Source organism: Podarcis melisellensis, assembly GCF_964234715.1.
Source record: "Podarcis melisellensis genome assembly, chromosome: 2".
Taxonomy (NCBI): domain Eukaryota; kingdom Metazoa; phylum Chordata; class Lepidosauria; order Squamata; family Lacertidae; genus Podarcis; species Podarcis melisellensis.
In genome coordinates this window covers 39,235,511-39,253,947 of record NC_138529.1, presented here as the reverse complement: position 1 = coordinate 39,253,947, position 18,437 = coordinate 39,235,511, and the positions used below count along the sequence as shown (strand labels likewise).

At 43.3% G+C, this 18,437-nt stretch overlaps 1 protein-coding gene across 1 annotated transcript; it reads left to right on the top strand.

Moving 5' to 3' along the window:
• The first annotated feature begins 1,842 nt into the window (after positions 1 to 1,842).
• LOC309360665 (cytochrome P450 2B4-like) lies at positions 1,843 to 17,901 on the top strand. The gene is made up of 9 exons (XM_081895357.1): positions 1,843 to 2,092; positions 6,502 to 6,664; positions 8,427 to 8,576; positions 9,600 to 9,760; positions 12,522 to 12,698; positions 14,135 to 14,276; positions 15,766 to 15,953; positions 16,455 to 16,596; positions 17,323 to 17,901. The coding sequence occupies exons 1-9, from the start codon at positions 1,925 to 1,927 to the stop codon at positions 17,508 to 17,510; spliced, it is 1,479 nt and encodes a 492-aa protein (XP_081751483.1). The 5' UTR covers positions 1,843 to 1,924; the 3' UTR covers positions 17,511 to 17,901.
• The last annotated feature ends 536 nt before the right edge of the window (positions 17,902 to 18,437 follow it).

The window sequence follows — 18,437 nt, the reverse complement described above, 5'->3', positions numbered from 1 at the left end:
CTTTGCACTTTGATTCTCACCATTGGCAGACTCCAAAAAAGTTTAACCCGGTCATTTCTTGGAGGAGAAGGGTCAATTCCAAAAAATAAAAAATAAATGCCTTCATGCCTTTTTTCTGCAGGTGACCTGATGGGCCCAGGTTCGCATGTTGTCCGATTGGGGTTGGTGGCCTATGTGTGGGTGGGATTGGGGTGCTGGGAGAAATCTGGTGGTTCTAGGACAGGCATAGGCAAACTCAGCCCTCCAGATGTTTTGGGACTACAACTCCTATCATCCCTAGCTAACAGGACCAGTGGTCAGGGATGATGGGAGTTGTAGTTCCAAAAATTCGGGAGGGCCAAGTTTGCCTATGCCTGTTCTAGGAGATAAATAAGTGCCATTAAATTAGCTCTTCCGGTCCCTCACACGCACAGTTCAGCTCAAAATTTGTTAACTGTTACACATGTCTCAAGAAATCCACACATATGTGCGCTGTACACATGAGCTTTAAGCATTCTTGCAAGAGGGAAATCTTTTATGTGGTGCAACCATGTCCCACGCTGGACAAGTATCTACACTCTGAAAGGCTTCCAACACATATAAAAAGCTATACAAGTCTGCTTTCAGATGCCTTCTAAAAAGTTACATCTCCTTGACCCAGGGGACTCCACAGTCACTTATGGACTCATTGTTAAAACCGTGTTCATGGAAGACAATTTTACTCTGCTAAGATTGATCACCAAAGAAGAAGAAGACCTCATGTGTCCCAGCTAGGGGCAAGGGGATGTATGCCCAACTAGATGTCCCCTCCTCTTCGGGCCTGGGGCCTAGCAAGAAAAAGCATCCAATTAAGAAACCAGCCACTGACCGTTGTCGGCAGAAAAGTTTGTTACCTGATGTCTCCCCTGACTTTCTCCATCTTCATACTATCAAGGACATCCTTGATTTCTTTCAGCTGCAAAGGCTTGCCATGGATTTAGATCTAACTGCAGAAGAACCAAATGCAGAAATAAACTTTAGCATTCACAGATCAAGGTTACTTTTCTTTCCTATACAACAAAAAATAATACATTAGAAACTCTGAATTTATTTCTTTAGGTGTTGCATGTATTTGATTGCATTCTCCTTTAATCAACAGAGCATTATTCTGACTTTTTTCAGGATGAAGCTGGCGTATGCAGGTGTGTGTGTCGTGTATGTGGGATGGTGGTGATAGTGGAATATGTGTTCAGGCTATCAACCTCCACCTTTCCATTTTCATCCCAAGCAACTCTATCCTGCTGACTTGCAGATAAAAAGTTACATTGCTGTGAGCACACCAAGAAAGGCAGCTGGGAAACATCTATCATCTATACCTCACTCACAGTTTTAATGTGGCATAGATAGATAGATTGATAGATGATAGATATAAGTAAAGTGTGTTTAAAGGCGCATGTGCAGATTCAAAAAAGAAGGTAAACATCCTCCCTGCAGCCAGTGGCGTAGCGTGGGGGGTGCAGGGGGGGCCAGCCGCACTGGGCTCAACATGGGGGGGCGTGCTCACACTCGCAGCTCTCTGCCCCTACTGGGTTAGGGGGCACAAATTACTTGCCTTGCCCCGGGTGCTGACAACCCACACTACACCACTGCCTGCAGCAGGTAAACACACCTTTTTACTGACTGGCTTCTCAGCATATATTTGCCAGCAGCCTCCATGTACTCTTATCTCTCATGTGCCCCAGAGGGCATTCCTCTTTTAATTATGAGTCAAGGTTAAGTTCAATATATATTAATGAATAACTCTCCCTGTTAATTATTAAAGGCCACATTTAAAAAACGAACACCAGAAGAGCAACAGAGATAATCCAGAGTCCGAGTTGGGTTGGGTCTCCAGCAGGCAGCTTTCTTCCACCTCGTCTTTCTTAAGTATTTTCTTAGAATTCTGACCAAAAGGACACAGAGAAAAATGGGGGTGGAAGCTCTGTTGCTTCTCAGCCTCCTCTTCACCTTGCTCTTGTTCTCCATCAAAATGTACAAGAAGAAAGCCCAACTACCTCCAGGGCCCACTCCTTGGTTTCTTCTGGGCAATCTTCTGCAGAAAGACGTCCTGCCTCTGAGCAGAAACTATGCAAAGGTAAGTCCACCTCTTGGAGACCACTTTCACTTTTCATTCGTGCCGTGAAGCAGATTTAGAATAAAAGGACAGAGAGACAGGAAGGCACAAAGTTAATTTTTCCCTTCTTTAGTCTGGGTATGCCTGCTTCTGTCTGCTGCTTTGAGAAGCCCAAATATTCCTGCATCATAAGTGAACAGACGGGAAGTAATAAAAGGAACGTTTCCCATTCTCTTTGTCTCTTCTTGGAAGTGCTGCCTTGCTGAGAGGCTGCAGAGAGCACCATCTTTAAGAACATACAAAGAATCCTGAGGGACTAGATGAAAGACCTATCCATTCTCCAAGATGTACATTCTCCTGCAATTCTGCTCTGCACCCACCCCTGCCTTAGCAGTCAGTGTTTATTATTATTGCTGCTATAGATTTTCATGGATAACAAAGGGACATATTACGCAGTGGTGTAGCTATGGGGGGGCCTAGCCGGGCCCCCCCCCCAAGTGATGCTTCCAGGGGGCACCATTGAGGCTCCCAACCTGTAGGTATGTGTACATAAATGGGGACGGGGATATGCCAAACTGGGTCTTTGACTAAGGTGAAAGAAAGCCGAGTTTCGCTCCTGCATAATGTCTCTGTTTTCAGTTAGTAGAGCCCTATCTACAGGTCAGTAATGCTTGGTTGAGACATTACTATCATAGGCACTGTGAGGTTGGGGGAGGAGGGAGGAAGAGGTGGGGAGAGAGAGGTGGGACTAATGATCTTTCGAAGGGTAGTATTGATATTTGCATCTTTTGCATAGTGTATGTGTGGGGTTTTGTGTTAGCATCACATGGATGGTTCTTGCATCTACAGTGGTACCTCGGGTTACATACGCTTCATGTTCCATACACTTCAGGTTACAGTCTCCACTAACCCAGAAATAATACCTTGGGTTAAGAACTTTGCTTCAGGATGAGAACAGAAATTACTTGGCCGCGGCAGCGGAGGGAGGCCCCATTAGCTAAAGTGGTGGTTCAGGTTAAGAACAGTTTCAGGTTAAGAATGGACCTCCAGAACGAATTAAGTACGTAACCAGAGGTACTACTGTATTCATTTATTTCTTTTTTGTTGGCAGCGAAAGAGACTGGTTGGTTGCATTTGGTTGATTACAGTGAGTTTTGTTTGTGTGTGAGAGAGAGAGCGTGAGGGGTTGTTGGGTCAAATTAGCCATATCAATTTGTATGCTGTTGGGGGGGGTGTTATGTTGCTGTCCTGTTAGCAATTAATGTTCAAAGGCATACTATGTGTCATCTGCAGGTAATGTATCACCATCTTGCCTAGCAGCCATTGATAGCCTTATTTGTCTAATCCACTTTAAAATCTGTCCAAGTTGATGACCATCCAGACATCTTGCGGTAGTACTGCCTCTGAGAAGGAGCTCTTTGTGCTTATCCTGATTGTCCCACCATTCCGCTTCACTGGGCCAGGAAAGCAAACTAGTCTTCTTACCCCACACCATGATAAATTGGATTCACCTCTGTTATGTTTCCTCTTAGTACATTGTTCCCTAAACACAAAAAGCTCCAAATGTTTTAATTTTTCTTCCTAGAGGCACAGCCTCTTGATGATTTTAATTGTCCTTGTTGGCAACTTTCCAGTTCTACAATAACCTGCCCGTTTCAATGCCACCCCTATTTGCTTCCATTCTGTAGACTTCCTTCGTAAGGTGTTTTGCTGCCTGAAACAAAAGGCAAAAGTTGCCTCCTCCCCGTCCTGTTCGATGTACAAAAGTCCAGCATGCCATTGACTCTTATCTTAACATTCTCCATAGCACCTTCAGGGCAGTGACCTCTGTTAGTGCATGTACACTCTCCGCTCTCTCCACTCACTGCTCCATAATATTTGCTGCCTGAGACCGCTGCCTCTCTCTGCCTCATGATAGGGCCAAACCTGCTCCTAGAAAAAAGTAAGCTCAGGTATATGTATCTGCCCTACACCTTAACAATGTATACATCTGCAAAGAATTCATTCAGGTTCTCTGGAGTTCATTTCTCCTGTCTTAGCACATGTTTTAAACCCTTTGGGTGTGGCATAATAGTTAGAGTGTTGGACTATGACCTGGGAAACCAGGGTTTGAATTTCCACTCAGCCATGAAGCTCACTGGGTGACCATGGGCCAGTCACCATCTCTTAGCCTATCCTACCTCACAGGGTTGTTGTGAGAATGAAATGGGGAGCAGAAGAACCATGTACATCACTTTGAGTTCCTTGGAAGATAATGCTGGTATATTAATGGAATAAATAAATAGATATTTGAACTTCTTCCCTAGCTAATTTCCCACTTTTAGATATTTAAATAGGTCTTATTCTTAATGTTTTCAGAGGTATGCTCTTCAAATTCTAATTTTGCATTACTTGTAGTCTGCCTTGGTTTTTTTTGGGGGGGGGAGTTTGTCTTTCTATTCATTCTTCTCCTCTGTGCAAGACTTCCATTTCCTGAAGAAATACTTTTTCTAAAGGGGTTCAGATATGAAAAATCCCTCAGACACCTCAGAAACGTTAAATATGGTGAACACTATGAATGCTCTCACACAGAAATTTCACCAAAGTTATCCTGCCCCTAATATTTGGGATCATCTGAATTTCTATCCCTGCCCCGCCAGAATGGTTAAAAAAAGCTGGCCCCAAAGTTTCAGCCAAGCTCTAAATAATGCATTTCAACTGGCTGCTCATTCTCTCATTCACCCTGAGTGGAAATTCAGGGTATTCCTACATTGTCAGTTCATTTTAAACGTTTCAGCACTAGCACAGTCCACACTGTGTGTGTGTGTGTGTGTGTGTGTGTGTGTGTGTGTGTGTGTGTGTGTAATGATTGGACTATAACCTGGAAAACCAGGGTTTGAATTCCCACTCGGCCATGAAATTTACTGTGTGACCATGGCCCAGTCACCATCTCTTAGCCTAAACTACCTCAAAGGGTTGTTGTGAGAATGAAATGGGAAGGAGAAGAACCATGTACATCACTTTGAGCTCCTTGGAAGATAGGGGTGGTATATAAATGTAAACGTTTATATAAATATAAATGTTTCTGCAGTAGCAGAGTTCACACTGTCTTATTCTCTTGACTGGTTTAGCCCTCCTGATCAAGGCTGTGCATTTGCCTTGACTGAGACACATGACCAGTGTCAATAGCCTCCTATGATGCCCTTGAAAAAGTTTCAGTGTATATCCCCATAAACATCCATAATGATTGACAGACTGTTTGCTCTTCCTGCTCAGTTCCTGTTGGATCAGTGCCCCCTATATTAAACTTTAAACATGAAGATATTTCCTTGGGTCCCAGGACTGGATAGTCACCCAGCCACCCTTCTGCTGTGAACAGAACATTCTCTTTGTGAGTTAAGAAGTGGCTGGTGTAGGTGCCTTTCCCCTGACCCATTTCTCCAAAAGAATTCAGTTGATATTTCTTTTCTATAAGTTACTTAATTTTCCCTAGGGTCGCTTTAAATTCATTTACTTTTTTCTTACCAGATCATTTCATTCACTCATATTTCATTTTGCAATTAATCCATCCAGCTTTATATACAAATCCTTATTAATCAGCACTTGTCTGCTGATTCTTCCCTTGATCTGTGCTTAAATAAATGTCTTCAGCACTTAGTAATTCACATAGCAATTTCTTTGGCTGATTCATCAACTCCTCTCTTTTTTTCTCCTCCTTCCCTTTAACAGCCCCACATTGTTTCTAAACCCTTTTCTTCAGTTACTCAAATATGTCTGACCACCACACCCTTTCGCTTTCCAATAGGCTCTCTTCACACAGCTCCATTCCAATTTAAAATGTGCAGAATCTCATATTGCTGCCCTACTTCTTGTTGATAAAACAAGGAACAGGGTGGTGATACAATGACTACGGCAATCAACACAAGATAATATCACCAAGTCAAACAATAAACATCCATAAAAATTGCAAAAGCAGTTTCTTTCTCAAATAGGCTTTATCTTGAACTATTGCAAATGCAGTAATAAAGAACACTTAGCCCCTGGGACTATCAAATTATCAGGCCATTTGCCTTCAGTTATCTTGGTTGAATTGAAATAATGTCAGTAGATGAAAGGGGGGAAATTGCATAGCTAGGTCAAATAAAAATAGGCTTTTCTGCTTCGAGAAAGAAAAGTGTGGGACCTCCTAGCTAGAGCAACACTTTTGGATTGTGGTTAGTTGAGTGGTGCAGAGAGCTGATTGACAGAAAAGTATCCAGTACTCATGGAAATGGGAGAGTGTGTGGAACAAAAAAGACTATAGCTTTGAGATTGGGGGGATTTAAAAATAAATTGCTGGGTTTTCACTTGGTAGGGCTAAACCCTGGTTGCCATAATGGGACAGCCACCACTGATATATCCGGAACAGGTGTTGCCTAATAATCCATGCTTTTTTAAAATTCTACCATCAGCTCTATGATAAATGGGGTCCTATCTTTACTGTCTGGCTGGGTCCCAAGCCCATGGTGGTACTCTGTGGATACGAAGTGGTGAAAGATGCTCTGTTGGATCATGCTGAAGAATTTGGTGGGCGTCCTGCCTTGCCTTTCAGTGATACAGTGAGCCATTTTAAAGGTAGGTAGGAGTCCTGTGCTTATTTTTTTTATTGCTTCCATTTTAATGGGAGAAGCAGTCTTCATTTTCAGGGGTCTCCAAGGAGGAATAAGCAGACATCGAGCCCTCCCTTTTTCAACCTCAGGTGGAGCTAGATGTTACCGCAAACAGGAGTTTCCCACCCAAAATAAGAGCCCTGAACTGAATTCTTCCTTTACTATGAGAGATGTAAAGGTAAAGGTAAAGGGACCCCTGACCATTAGGTCCAGTCGTGGCCGACTCTGGGGTTGCGACACTCATCTCGCTTTATTGGCTGAGGGAGCCGGCGTACAGCTTCCGGGTCATGTGGCCAGCATGACAAGCCGCTTCTGGGTGGAGTTTGGGAATCCAAAGGGTATATAAATATAGTTTGCTTTATTTTTACTTTGCTTTGCTATCGGTATGGAAATTGGGAAAGATGTGGAAGGGAAATTTTGGTCGACTTTAGGAAAAATGTTTAAAATGTTTAAGAAAAAATAATGAGGTATAAATATTGATGTGTAAATTTGGTTAAGTTAAAATTGATATTTTTTTAATGGCTAAATTAAATGAAAATAAGGTTTGTAAATATAAATTGGAGAAATGGAAGAAAGAAGAAAAATAAAATAATAATATGTTAGAATAAATTAAGTTAAAATGGAGAAGTAAATTAAGGATTTGCTGAGCCAATAATTTAAATTGGAATACATGAAGGGGAGGTGTGAGGAGGTCTGAGAAACAAGTTAAAAGAAAATAAGAATTTGAACTTTCAGGTGTTTTTAATTGTTTTTATTTTTAAGTTTTGGATTTTTGTATTTTTTTGTTTATTTTTGTCTTTGTTGTTATATGTGTTGTTCTTTTTTGAAAATGCTAATAAATATTCATTTTTAAAAAAGCCGCTTCTGGCGAACCAGAGCAGTGCACGGAAATGCAGTTTACCTTCCCGCCGGAGCGGTACCTATTTATCTACTTGCACTTTGGCGTGCTTTCGAACTGCTAGGTTGGCAGGAGCAGGGCCCGAGCAATGGGAGCTCACCCCATCACGGGGATTTGAACCACCGACCTTCCGATCGGCAAGCCCTAGGATCTGTGGTTTAACCCACAGTGCCACCCGCGTCCTGTGAGGGATATAGTCAGTCTCAAATAACCAACATGCTTAATTCTAAACACATGAAGGTGTTAAGATCATAAAGTCAGCTGTCATGCCAAGCTTAGCTAGCTCAGCTTGGAAGGAAGGGCTACCAAACTCTTTGTTCTTCCCCTTCCCTTACCACTTATAAGCATATAGCTGGGAAAATTTGGAAAGAAGTTAGAAGGGCATGTTTTCAAGGTCCAAAAGCCTATTCCCATGCTTTACTTTGCTGCATGTTTTGTGATGTTAAATCTCTGCTGGGGGCTCTCTTACCAAAGAGTACTTGCCCCAAACCTGGATCTAGGCATCTAGGAAATTTTATTCTTTTACCAAATCCAACATTTTGCCCATAACAGATATTTTAATGAAAGCCGTGATATGACATGACCCATAGAAGAGTTTGCCTGTCCTCTCTCCTCCAGCACCATTTAACAATATGGAGAAACGACACAACATGTTCACGCTATAGTTCAGCACTGTTATTATGTGATACAAAGTTACATACAAACCACCCATGGCTTGATACAACTACAAATGGGAATATAGTCTGAATGGACAAAGTGCCACAATGTAGAAACTTCCTGCTGAGAAAACCTCTTTCTAATGGAAGGGTCTTCACCTGTTTGCTTTCAGGACTGTCCAGCAGATCTGTGAAAAGATGGAAAGAGCTTCGCCGGTTCACACTCAGCACCCTGCGGGATTTTGGAATGGGGAAGAAAGCGATGTCCGCGAGGGTGCAGGAAGAAGTTCTCTGTCTGGTGGAGGCAATGGCAACCACAAAAGGTATTCCCAAGTTATCCTTATTGCAAACACATTTTTGACGTCCTTCAGGGCAGGAACAGTCCCAGAAAGTGGGATTTCTGTTAGTTATGTCACAGGTGTTCATGAATTTATTCCTATTAAAGAACTTGGCTGAGTTGTAAGGTACACCTTGAATGCACCAAGCTCTGTTTGTGCAGGGAATTCTTGACCACAGATATGGGGTAGCACATCTTCCTCCTTTGGGGAGTCCATAATGTTATCCTCAACAGTTAAGCTGCATTTACATCTTGCTAAATAAAGGGAATACAGGGGCTGCTGATACTATCATTTCCATGTAAAAGGAACTTAATCATCTTTTAATGCAGTGGTGCCTCGCAAGACGAAATTAATTCGTTCCGCAAGTTTTTACTTCTTGCGAGTTTTTCGTCTTGCGAAGCACGGTTTCCCATAGGAATGCATTGAAAATCAATCAATGCGTTCCTATGAAGACCGTCCGGGGACAGAAGGGAAGCGCCGTGTGCCTTCCCCTCTGTCCCCGGACCTGTTTAAAGCAAGGGGCAGTGGGGAGAAGATTGCTTCTCCCCGTTGCCTGCCCCGCAATCTCCGGGGACAGAGGGGAAGGCGCACGCGCCTTCCCCTCTGTCCCCTCTTTTGAAGCAAGGGGCGGAGGGGAGAAGATTGCTTCTCCCCGTTGCCGCCCCTTGGTTCAAAAGGGGTCCGGGGACAGCGGGGAAGACGCGCTGCGCTTCCCCGCTATCCCCGGAGCTTGCGGGGCAAGCTTCGTTTTGCGAAGCAAGCCATAGGGAAATGCGTCTTGCGAAGCGGCTAAGAAAATGAAAAACTCCTTCGTCTAGCGAGTTTTTCGTCTTCCGAGGAGTTCGTCTTGCAGGGTACCACTGTATAAGGGAAATACAAAATGCACCATGTGTCAGGTTCAATTGTGCAAGGAATTCTGGTTTACGTTACGTTATTCTGTCGTGCAGGCAGAGGGAGAGAATATCCACCTTGCCAAACTCTTTTGACTGTGTCCTTTTGCTCTTGCAGGGCAGGCCTTTGATATAAGAAAACACTTGAGAACTGCTGTTTCTAATGTGCTCTGTTCTGTTGTCTTTGGGAGTCGCTTTGAGTACAAAGATCAGGTCTTCCTGGAGAAGCTGCATATCATGGAGGCTTTTGTGGGTTACCTTGTGAGTTATATGGGACAGGTATGTTGTTCCTTCTTACAAGTATATCCCATGGACCCAGAACCTTGGTTCATCTTAATGGACATAGGCCTGGTATAAGCCAGGTGCACCCTGGGGTATATTCCCCTTTACCTTTTCCACTTTCTCTGATCCTTGTCTCCATTAAATTCCACATGACACAATATCACATACATCTTGGCTTTAATTGCAAAGCATCAGCAAATTAACCACTCAAAATACAGACCTAGAGAAATTCTTCTGTAGGCATGTTGGTGGAGGACTTCCCCGGGTTAGTGGTGAATTTTCCCAGTTATTCATTATCAAAAGATTGCTTATCTAAAGGGTTCTAGTTATAGGTAGGTAGCTGTGTTGGTCTGCCATAGTCAGAACAAAATTTAAAAATTCCTTCCAGTAGCACCTTAGAGACCAATTAAGTTTGTTATTGGTATGAGCTTTCGTGTGGATGCACACTTCTTCAGATACACTGAAACAGAAGTGCTACTGGAAGGTTTTTTATATGGGTGTAAAGGCAGTCAGAGCTGAGCTGAATATCTGCTTGGGGCAGGGGAAATGAGTTTGAAACTTGGACACTCCCCTTTCCCAGGGAGTATAAGGAAAATATTTTTACCTGGGCTTTTCTTCAGCTGGAACTCAGTGAAACTCAGTTCTGGCACCTCTCAAGTGCGTGCTATTGGCATTCTAAGAGAACAAGGAAGGTGTTCATGGTGAGTTCTGGTGCCTCTCTTTCTAGAAAAATGGCACTGATTCTTATCATGGATTGCCTTTCAATTGATATCACTAAAAAGCTTCCCTCACAACTATGAGGTTATCCACACCTCAGATTGCCCCACCACTTTCCCCCAGGAACACCCATTGTTTGGTACTGAATTGGAACAAACAGCAATCAGGTTTTCTGCAGACTGCTGTTTGTGGTTCGAGGACCCGACCCCCGCAATGTGAAATGAATACACAAGGACACGAAATATAAGGTTAATGGGCAAGAAAAGGCCACAACTTTATTGATTACAGCAATGAAAAGGTATTGGCTTAGGCATTGGATGTCTAAATCAAAGGGGGTTTATTCACCAGTAGGTGGAGCCTGTTGGTGCTCATCCAACTATAGGCTCTCCCCTGATGTCACTGAGGGTTGTGCCATGGCCTCCCGCCAAACAGGCATCAGACAGAATACACGACCGCCAGATTCCTATAACGGAATACCCCAAATACTGAAGGCATAGGCGATGGCCACACCTAGCTCTTCGACACCACAACACATTTTTCCAATGCCTAACCTACCCACCAATACCACGAAAGTTGTGACGATTGCTACGAGGTAGGCGAAAAAACGAAAAAGCCTAATGCCAAATGGAAAAATTCCTACCAGGCCCACCGGACAACCAGGGTGACCAACCTAAGGTCCATAGGAAAAATTTAAGGCCCTGAGCTCAAAGGGAGTGGAGGGTGCGTGACTCGTGATGGGACGAAGGAGAATGAGGCCGAGGAGGGGCTGGCGCCGCAGCATTTAGGCTGCTGAAAACGCCCCCTCGGAGGCATCTGGTTGGGTGCCTGCCGATGGGGGTGGGCGCCAGCCAGGTGAGTGGGGGAGGCGGAGCTCGGGCTCCTGCCCACAACCACTCCCCTCTCTTCTAGGGAGGAGAGTCTTTGTTCTGATTAAGCACTAAAGAGTGGGTTTCCTGGGGGGAATCAGCAGGGCAAAGGCAGAACCAGTCAGACCTGTGCCTAGAAAGAATGGGCCAAGTGCAAATCTGCTTGGAGCTGTGCTTTCTAGGCATAAGATAAGTAGAAGTGTGGGAGAGACTGGGCAATTAACCCTTTGTTTCTCTCTGGTCTGTCTGAGAAGCTCAGCATGTGAGGACGTATGGGTTGGTTGCTACAAGCTCAGACTGCATGGCTCCTACAAGCTACTCTTGAGTTCCTTGTATGCCAGTGATTGAGCCTGGGCCCTACTGCGTGCAAACCTGCTGCTCTGCCACTGAACTTGTCTCCGTAGTGTTCTGGTTTCTAGTCTACTCAGAGTTAATATGTATGGTACATGTATCAACTAAGCACAAAAACATTCAAGCAGGGGTGGTGCATCCCATTTCATGACTTGAGACAAAACAAGGTGAATTCTTAGCCAGCAGAGAAAGGAGTGGGGTGGGCAGGACATATAAGGAGGGTACCCTTCAAGTACCACCTGAGGTACCTGCTTCACTCCACTTCATGGATGGGCCAGACTTGCATACAAGGTACAATTAACTTAACATTATTTTAAATGAGTCTTTGCTGTAGAAAGATCTAGAACCTATTTCTACATTATTTTGTTTCAGAGAATAAGCAGGACAATGCATTTGCTTTTTTAAAAACAATGTTTTATTTTACAATTCACAGTAGGAAGTCGATTAGGGCTGCGATCCTAACCCCACATACCTCAGAGTAAGCCTAGTTTAATTCAGTAAGCCTCATTTCTGGGCAGGCATAGTTAGGATTTCTGCCTCAGTGGATATGGGCAGGATCTAGTGATAATGAATATGTAACTATAGTAGACTGTAAATAAAGGAGACCGAGAAGAAGTGGAGGAGGAAGAGGAGGAGGAGAGAGGATTTATTTACAATTGTTTGTTTGTTTATTAAATTTAAATCCTGTCATTCCTCTTGAAGGAGCCATGGATTGCAAACATTTTGCAGTAGATTTCTCCAACATCCCTAAATCCATAGACTCAGCAGGCAGTTCTAAAATGATAAATTCAATATATAGTTGTTATGTATTGTTTCTGTTCCAGGTTTATAATGTGTTCTCGAAAATAATGCCTTACCTGCCTGGACAGCACAAAAAGATTTTAGGAAGTTTTGAAAAAATGTATGCTTTCATCAATGAGAGGGTGGAATCCCACAAAGAGACCCTGGATTATCAGGACCCCCGTGACTATATTGACTGCTTCCTTATGAAGTCAGAGAAGGTAGGAGGTTATATAATTACCCTTCTCCACGCTTCTGAGATGTCTCTTGTTTGTGCCTACATTTGAAAGTGTCTCATATGGCTGCTGCCCTCCCCCATTCTGATCCTGCATTCTGGCTGTGGTGGTTGGCCATTGTGATGATCTCCAGGCTAATCTCAGGTGGGGGCATCTTCCCTCAAGTTTATTTAGACATCAAACCAAGCACAGGAGAGCAGATGAAAAAATAATGCCCATCATTATATCTATACATGGGATTGTTTTCTTTATGGTTCTATTATTTGGTTTTCAGTTATGTTTTTATTTTCAGCATTATAGATATGCTGCAATAAGCCATGCAGGTTTTGTGTTCCTTCTGAGTTACTGCATGGAAAAGACTGAGATGTCTCAGACCCTCCAGAGTTTGACATTCTTAATGTCAGGTGGTGCATTCAGACACAACAATTATGATTTACTTTTATTATTTACCAATCAGGTCAGCTTGCCTAATGCTTCAGTTTCCCCAATGCCCTCCTTCAGCAACACCTCTGGATCAGCAAGTAGATTGAGTGGATTGGATTGACCATTAAATGCCACAAGACCTTTAGCATCATTTGAAAATCTGATCTTACTTACAAATGAATATACCCCCCCCCAAATAAACACCATATCAAATAATTAATGAGTTATTTGATAGAGTATAGTAGTTTTTTGGGGGGGGGTATATTCATTTGTATGTAATTGGAGGATGCAACTCCATGAAACAGCACCCCTTTTTCTAGAGAAATGTCCCTGAATAAAACTGCCGTATTTTTCGCCCCATAAGACGCACCGCCCCATAGGACGCACCTAGGTTTTTTTTTGGGGGGGAATAAAGAAAAAAAATTATTTCCTCCCTAGGCGTGGGGCTGGCACAGGGGAAGCCCGAGCTTCCCCCGACCCCAGCCCCCAGAAGAGGCTGCTGCCCGCAAGCCTTGCGCGCCAGTGGGACCTCCCGCCAGGCGTGCAAGGCTTGCGGACACCTGCCCAAAGCATGGGGCGTGCTCCACAGCACGCCCCGTGCTTCGGGCTGCAGGCTGCTGCCCGCAAGCCTTGCGTGCCCGGTGGGACCTCCCACCGGGCGCGTGAGGCTTGCGGATAGCTTCCTGAAGCCTGGAGAGCGAGAGGGGTCGGTGCGCACCGACCCCTCTCGCTCTCCAGGCTTCAGTGAAAGCCTGCATTCGCCGCATAAGACGCACACACATTTCCCCTTCATCTTTGGAGGGGGAAAAGTGCGTCCTATAGGGCCAAAAATACGGCATATTCAATTAAAAAACAACAACACTGTACTTACACTGCAATAAACCATGCAAGTATTGTGCTCCATCCATTTACTACATTTATTGAGATGTCTCACTTCCTCCATCACTCTTTCAAATGGATATTTTAAATTCTTCTCTTTTTCCTTTTCCTTTTTACAGGACCAAACCAATCCAGAGGCCATCTACACCAAAGAGGAGCTTATTGTGATTGTGCAGGAACTCTTTATTGCTGGGTCATTGTCCACAAGTGAAGTTTTGAGCTGTGCCCTTCTGGTGATGGCTAGATTGCCACACATGCAAGGTACATAAATTGCCCAAAAGACTGAAAGGCTCTGCCTTTCCAAGGTGGAAAGAGTAATTGTAAAGAGAAAGAAAAAACAAACAAACATTAAAACTGCACAGTCAGTACAACTTGCTCACAAAATGTCTTCTCCTAGGTCAGCCGATCTATTCCCACACAGTGGTACCTCAGGTTAAGAACTTAATTCATTCTGGAGGTCCGTTCTTAGCTTGAAACTGTTCTTAACCTGAGGTATCACTTTAGCTAATGGGGGCTCCTGCTGCCTCCGTGTGATTTCTGTTCTCATCCTGAGGTAAAGTTCTTAACCTGAGGAACTACTTCTGGGTTAGCAGAGACTGTAATCTCCAATTTTCCAAAAGTAACCAGCACATAAATACGGATACTACATCAATGATATAATTTATGAAAAATTGATAAAATTCTCATAAATTAATATGACAATAGAGTACTGTCCTCCCAGAGTTCTGTCCTTCATGTTCTGTCTTCCTGGACACTGATGTTTATCTTTCCCGGAGGGAAAAGGGCATATTCTCATTCACCTCAACTCCACATCACTTCGCTCCAGTGAATTTGGCACTCAGGAACTAAAACTTACATCCCTTTATAAAACACATACTTCAACAAAGAAGGACCTTACGATGTAATGAATAACTGCACCTAAAACTTTAAGGAAACTTCACTACTGAGCTATTCTTAGGGTTCACAGCCTTACACAAAGGAGAACAGGCTATTTGCTCATAATGCTGGCTGCTCCCTGCCTCAGCTCTTGCTAAAATGATCTAAAGCAGTGGGTTACATTAGCGCCAGCCCCTTAGACAGATGTAGCCACTGGATACCAGAGGCGATCCTATCCGAGCCTAACTCCGTGTATGAATCAGTTTTAAATGGTTTCCTCCTCCATCCCTCAAAGCAACCGTCCTCCTAGTCCCTGGTATTCAGACGTTAGGCTCCCCAACAGAGGTTTTCACTCTGATTCTAATGGCTCCATGAATTTGTCTTGTGGCAGCAAATTATGACTTTTAAATATGCATCATGTAAAGAAGAACTTTATCTTTTCTGTCCTGAGCCTAATGCCTGAGCCCTTGCCTTTGTTGACCCTGATTTACTACCCCAGGACTCCTTTTTTTTGGGGGGGGGGGAAGAGTGGGATAAAAGTTTAATGAATGAATAAAAGGTATTGTGTGAGGGGATTGCATAAAGTTTCCACACCATTTATTCAACATGTTTTGCATGATTTCATGAACATCTCTAAGATAAAAAGCCCACATTCTTTAGTAACCTAAGGTGATCCCATTTAGCAAAGGGGACAAAAGCCGAATTCCTTTCATCTTTGCATGCCATCTTTAAAAATGGGCTCCTGCCAGGATGCAAATTCATGTCAGTAAGTGTTACTTTTCCTTCCGGTTGGAGAATGTTGAAGGCTATCACTATGTCAGAGGAGAAGGAGTTTCAGAATTCTGGAAGTAGAGCTGAATTTGTTTTCTTACAGAAAAAGTTCAACAGGAGATTGATGATGTGGTAGGTGCCAACCGTATCCCTGGCATGGAAGATAGGGTGAGGATGCCCTACACCAATGCTGTTCTCCATGAGGTTCAACGATATCAAAAAGGGAGCCTTGAGAGCATCCCGCGTGCAACAACACGTCCTACAAAATTCCGGGGCTATCTTATCCCCCAGGTTTGTGTCACATGTGAAATGATCAGGTTACTGTGGAGAGGGGGAGGGAGGGATTTATCATCCCATCAATGACTTTGGTCTGCCACAGTCCCAGCCAGTGCAGAGACAAGATATGCTGATTACAACCTCACCCCCACATTCATGGTGATTTTTCAGAATGCTGTGCAATGACTTGTTTCTATATATGACAACCAACTTTAGGAATCAGCCTCTCTCATAAGATGGCTGCTTCTTATGTATATGACTCTGAAAAACAACAAGCAGCATGTCGGCTAATAATATACTGACAGTATTTTTATAACACTATACTGTATCAAAATTATGAACAGAAGGCATATAATATGTGCATGGAGTCACGAACTTATTAGAATCAGATAAATGTCCCATAACCAGGAATGGTAGGATTGGTAAGTCACTGTCAAAGATCACTGAAACAGAGGCAGAATGTCTTATGTTTATGAAGCTGAAACAAATAATGAAATCTGTATCTTCTCCCTGAAGGGCACGGCAGTCTGTGCAGAGATTTCAACTGTGCACTTTGATCCTCTCCAGTGGGAAACTCCAGAAGAGTTTAACCCGGGTCACTTCTTGGATGAGAAGGGCCAGTTCCGGAACAGGGCTGCCTTCATGCCTTTTTCTGCAGGTGACTCTATGGACCTAGATTCTCATATTGTGGGGTTGGGTCCAGCAGCTGGCATGTGGATGGGTGGGCAGCTGGACTCCAGGAAGTGATAGTGCTGCCAGGAGATAAGTAAGAGGTTTGGGGAGGGATTGTCTACCCACAAGACATTTCTCTCTGCATCTGTCCTCCATTTCCTGCATCTTGAGCAGAAAATTTGTAAGCATCAGCCTGAGGAAGGGACAGTTCAGTTCCCAACTTTTGGACCACTACCTACAGGAACCACTTGGGCTCTGTGTTAAGAAAGAGAGTTGGCATGATGAAATGAGAGGAAAGAGTAACTCACACTCACATAATCTTTTATATTTCTTTGCTCTGAAACTGCTTATGTGTAGCTTTCAGCAAAGATTTACACATACACACAGACGGAGGCCACATTATTGTGTTTTCTGGCAGGAGAATAAGCCAAGCAGTACTTTAGTGTTATATAACATGCTCAGAATAGAAGTCCACCAATCAGCCAAAGAATCGAGAAAATGACATGAGACCAATATCTCCAAAAAGATATTGCCCGAAACACTTCACCTTCATATCACAGTGGAAACAGAGAATTGCAGGACCACTTGAGAAATGGTCTCACTGCTGTCTTTCTTATGCAGTTCCATTATTTCAAAATGTGTTGGCTGAGTTTCTTGGGCACTATATAGGTATTTGGTGACTGATGAGCACTGCCCCCTTCTTTTCACCCAGGAAAACGGGCATGCCCAGGGGAAGCCCTGGCTCGGATGGAGCTGTTCCTGTTCTTCGGTGCTCTGCTCCAGAACTTCACCTTCCAGCTGGTGGGAGATGCCAAAGACAAGGATATATTTACTTTGTATGAGGACAGTGGCCTGATGAAAGGAGACTTGCCACTGAAATTCATCAGACGTTCAATATGATCCGGTGACAGCAACAAAGCAAAATGGGTGGTGCCAATACCTCTCAGTATATGTGAAGTAGGAAGAATATGATTATTGGGAGATCTGAATCACACAGTACTTAGAAAAAACTATATATTCCAAACTATAGCTCACATCATGCTGGCTGGGGCTGCTGAGAGTTGTAGTGCAACACTTGGAAAACCACAACTGAGCTACTTCTACATTAGAAGCATCAATCCAGTGATAGATACAGTAAAAAGGGCAAAGATCAATAAAGCTTTGGGAGCAGATGGAATCTCAGTGTTTTGACCTTTAGGAGTATGTTAGCACAATAACTTTCTAAAGTGAAGAATGAGATATTACAAATGGGTAAATTGAATTCTGTAACAAGTCTATAACAATAGCATTTTTTTAAAAAAAAATCTAAAACGGGTCATATTTAAAAATCATATAGATCAAGATGGATTTTGCATAATGAAGGATAATATTAGAAAAATAATAAATCTAGCTGTGCATCTGCAGCAGCTCAACTGGTCACCTTTATATACAGCATCTGTTCCTTATTGGTCTCAACAGCCACAGCAGGTGCTGTAACCCTCCAGTGGTTTGACTTCACCCACAAAGTTGCACTCCTCCATTGTCTCCTGAGACAGACGAATGCCAACAACTTCATTTATGCATGAAAAACAAATCTTGAACGAGTAGTTACGTTTCCAGATGCAGAAAAAGCATTTGATAATATCACACGTCAGTTTCTTGTTGAAGGTGTTTATAAAGCTTCACAACAAATTGCTGCAAACACCTGTATCTCCCCTCCCCCTTTAATTTGTTGGTAAAATGGGATGAAATTACGGGCATAGTAGACCCTTTGAGGGGCATGAAACTTGCCACATATTAGATAAACAGGTGCAAGAAATCTTGGACTATGATTTTTTAATGGTTTAA

Excerpts from the sequence above, each read along its gene's own strand:
- LOC309360665 (XM_081895357.1), top strand. The coding sequence starts at position 1,925 with ATGGGGGTGGAAGCTCTGTTGCTTCTCAGCCTCCTCTTCACCTTGCTC. Across the intron at positions 2,093-6,501 it reads TGAGCAGAAACTATGCAAAG|CTCTATGATAAATGGGGTCC; the intron begins GTAAGTCCACCT and ends TTCTACCATCAG. Across the intron at positions 8,577-9,599 it reads GGCAATGGCAACCACAAAAG|GGCAGGCCTTTGATATAAGA; the intron begins GTATTCCCAAGT and ends TTGCTCTTGCAG.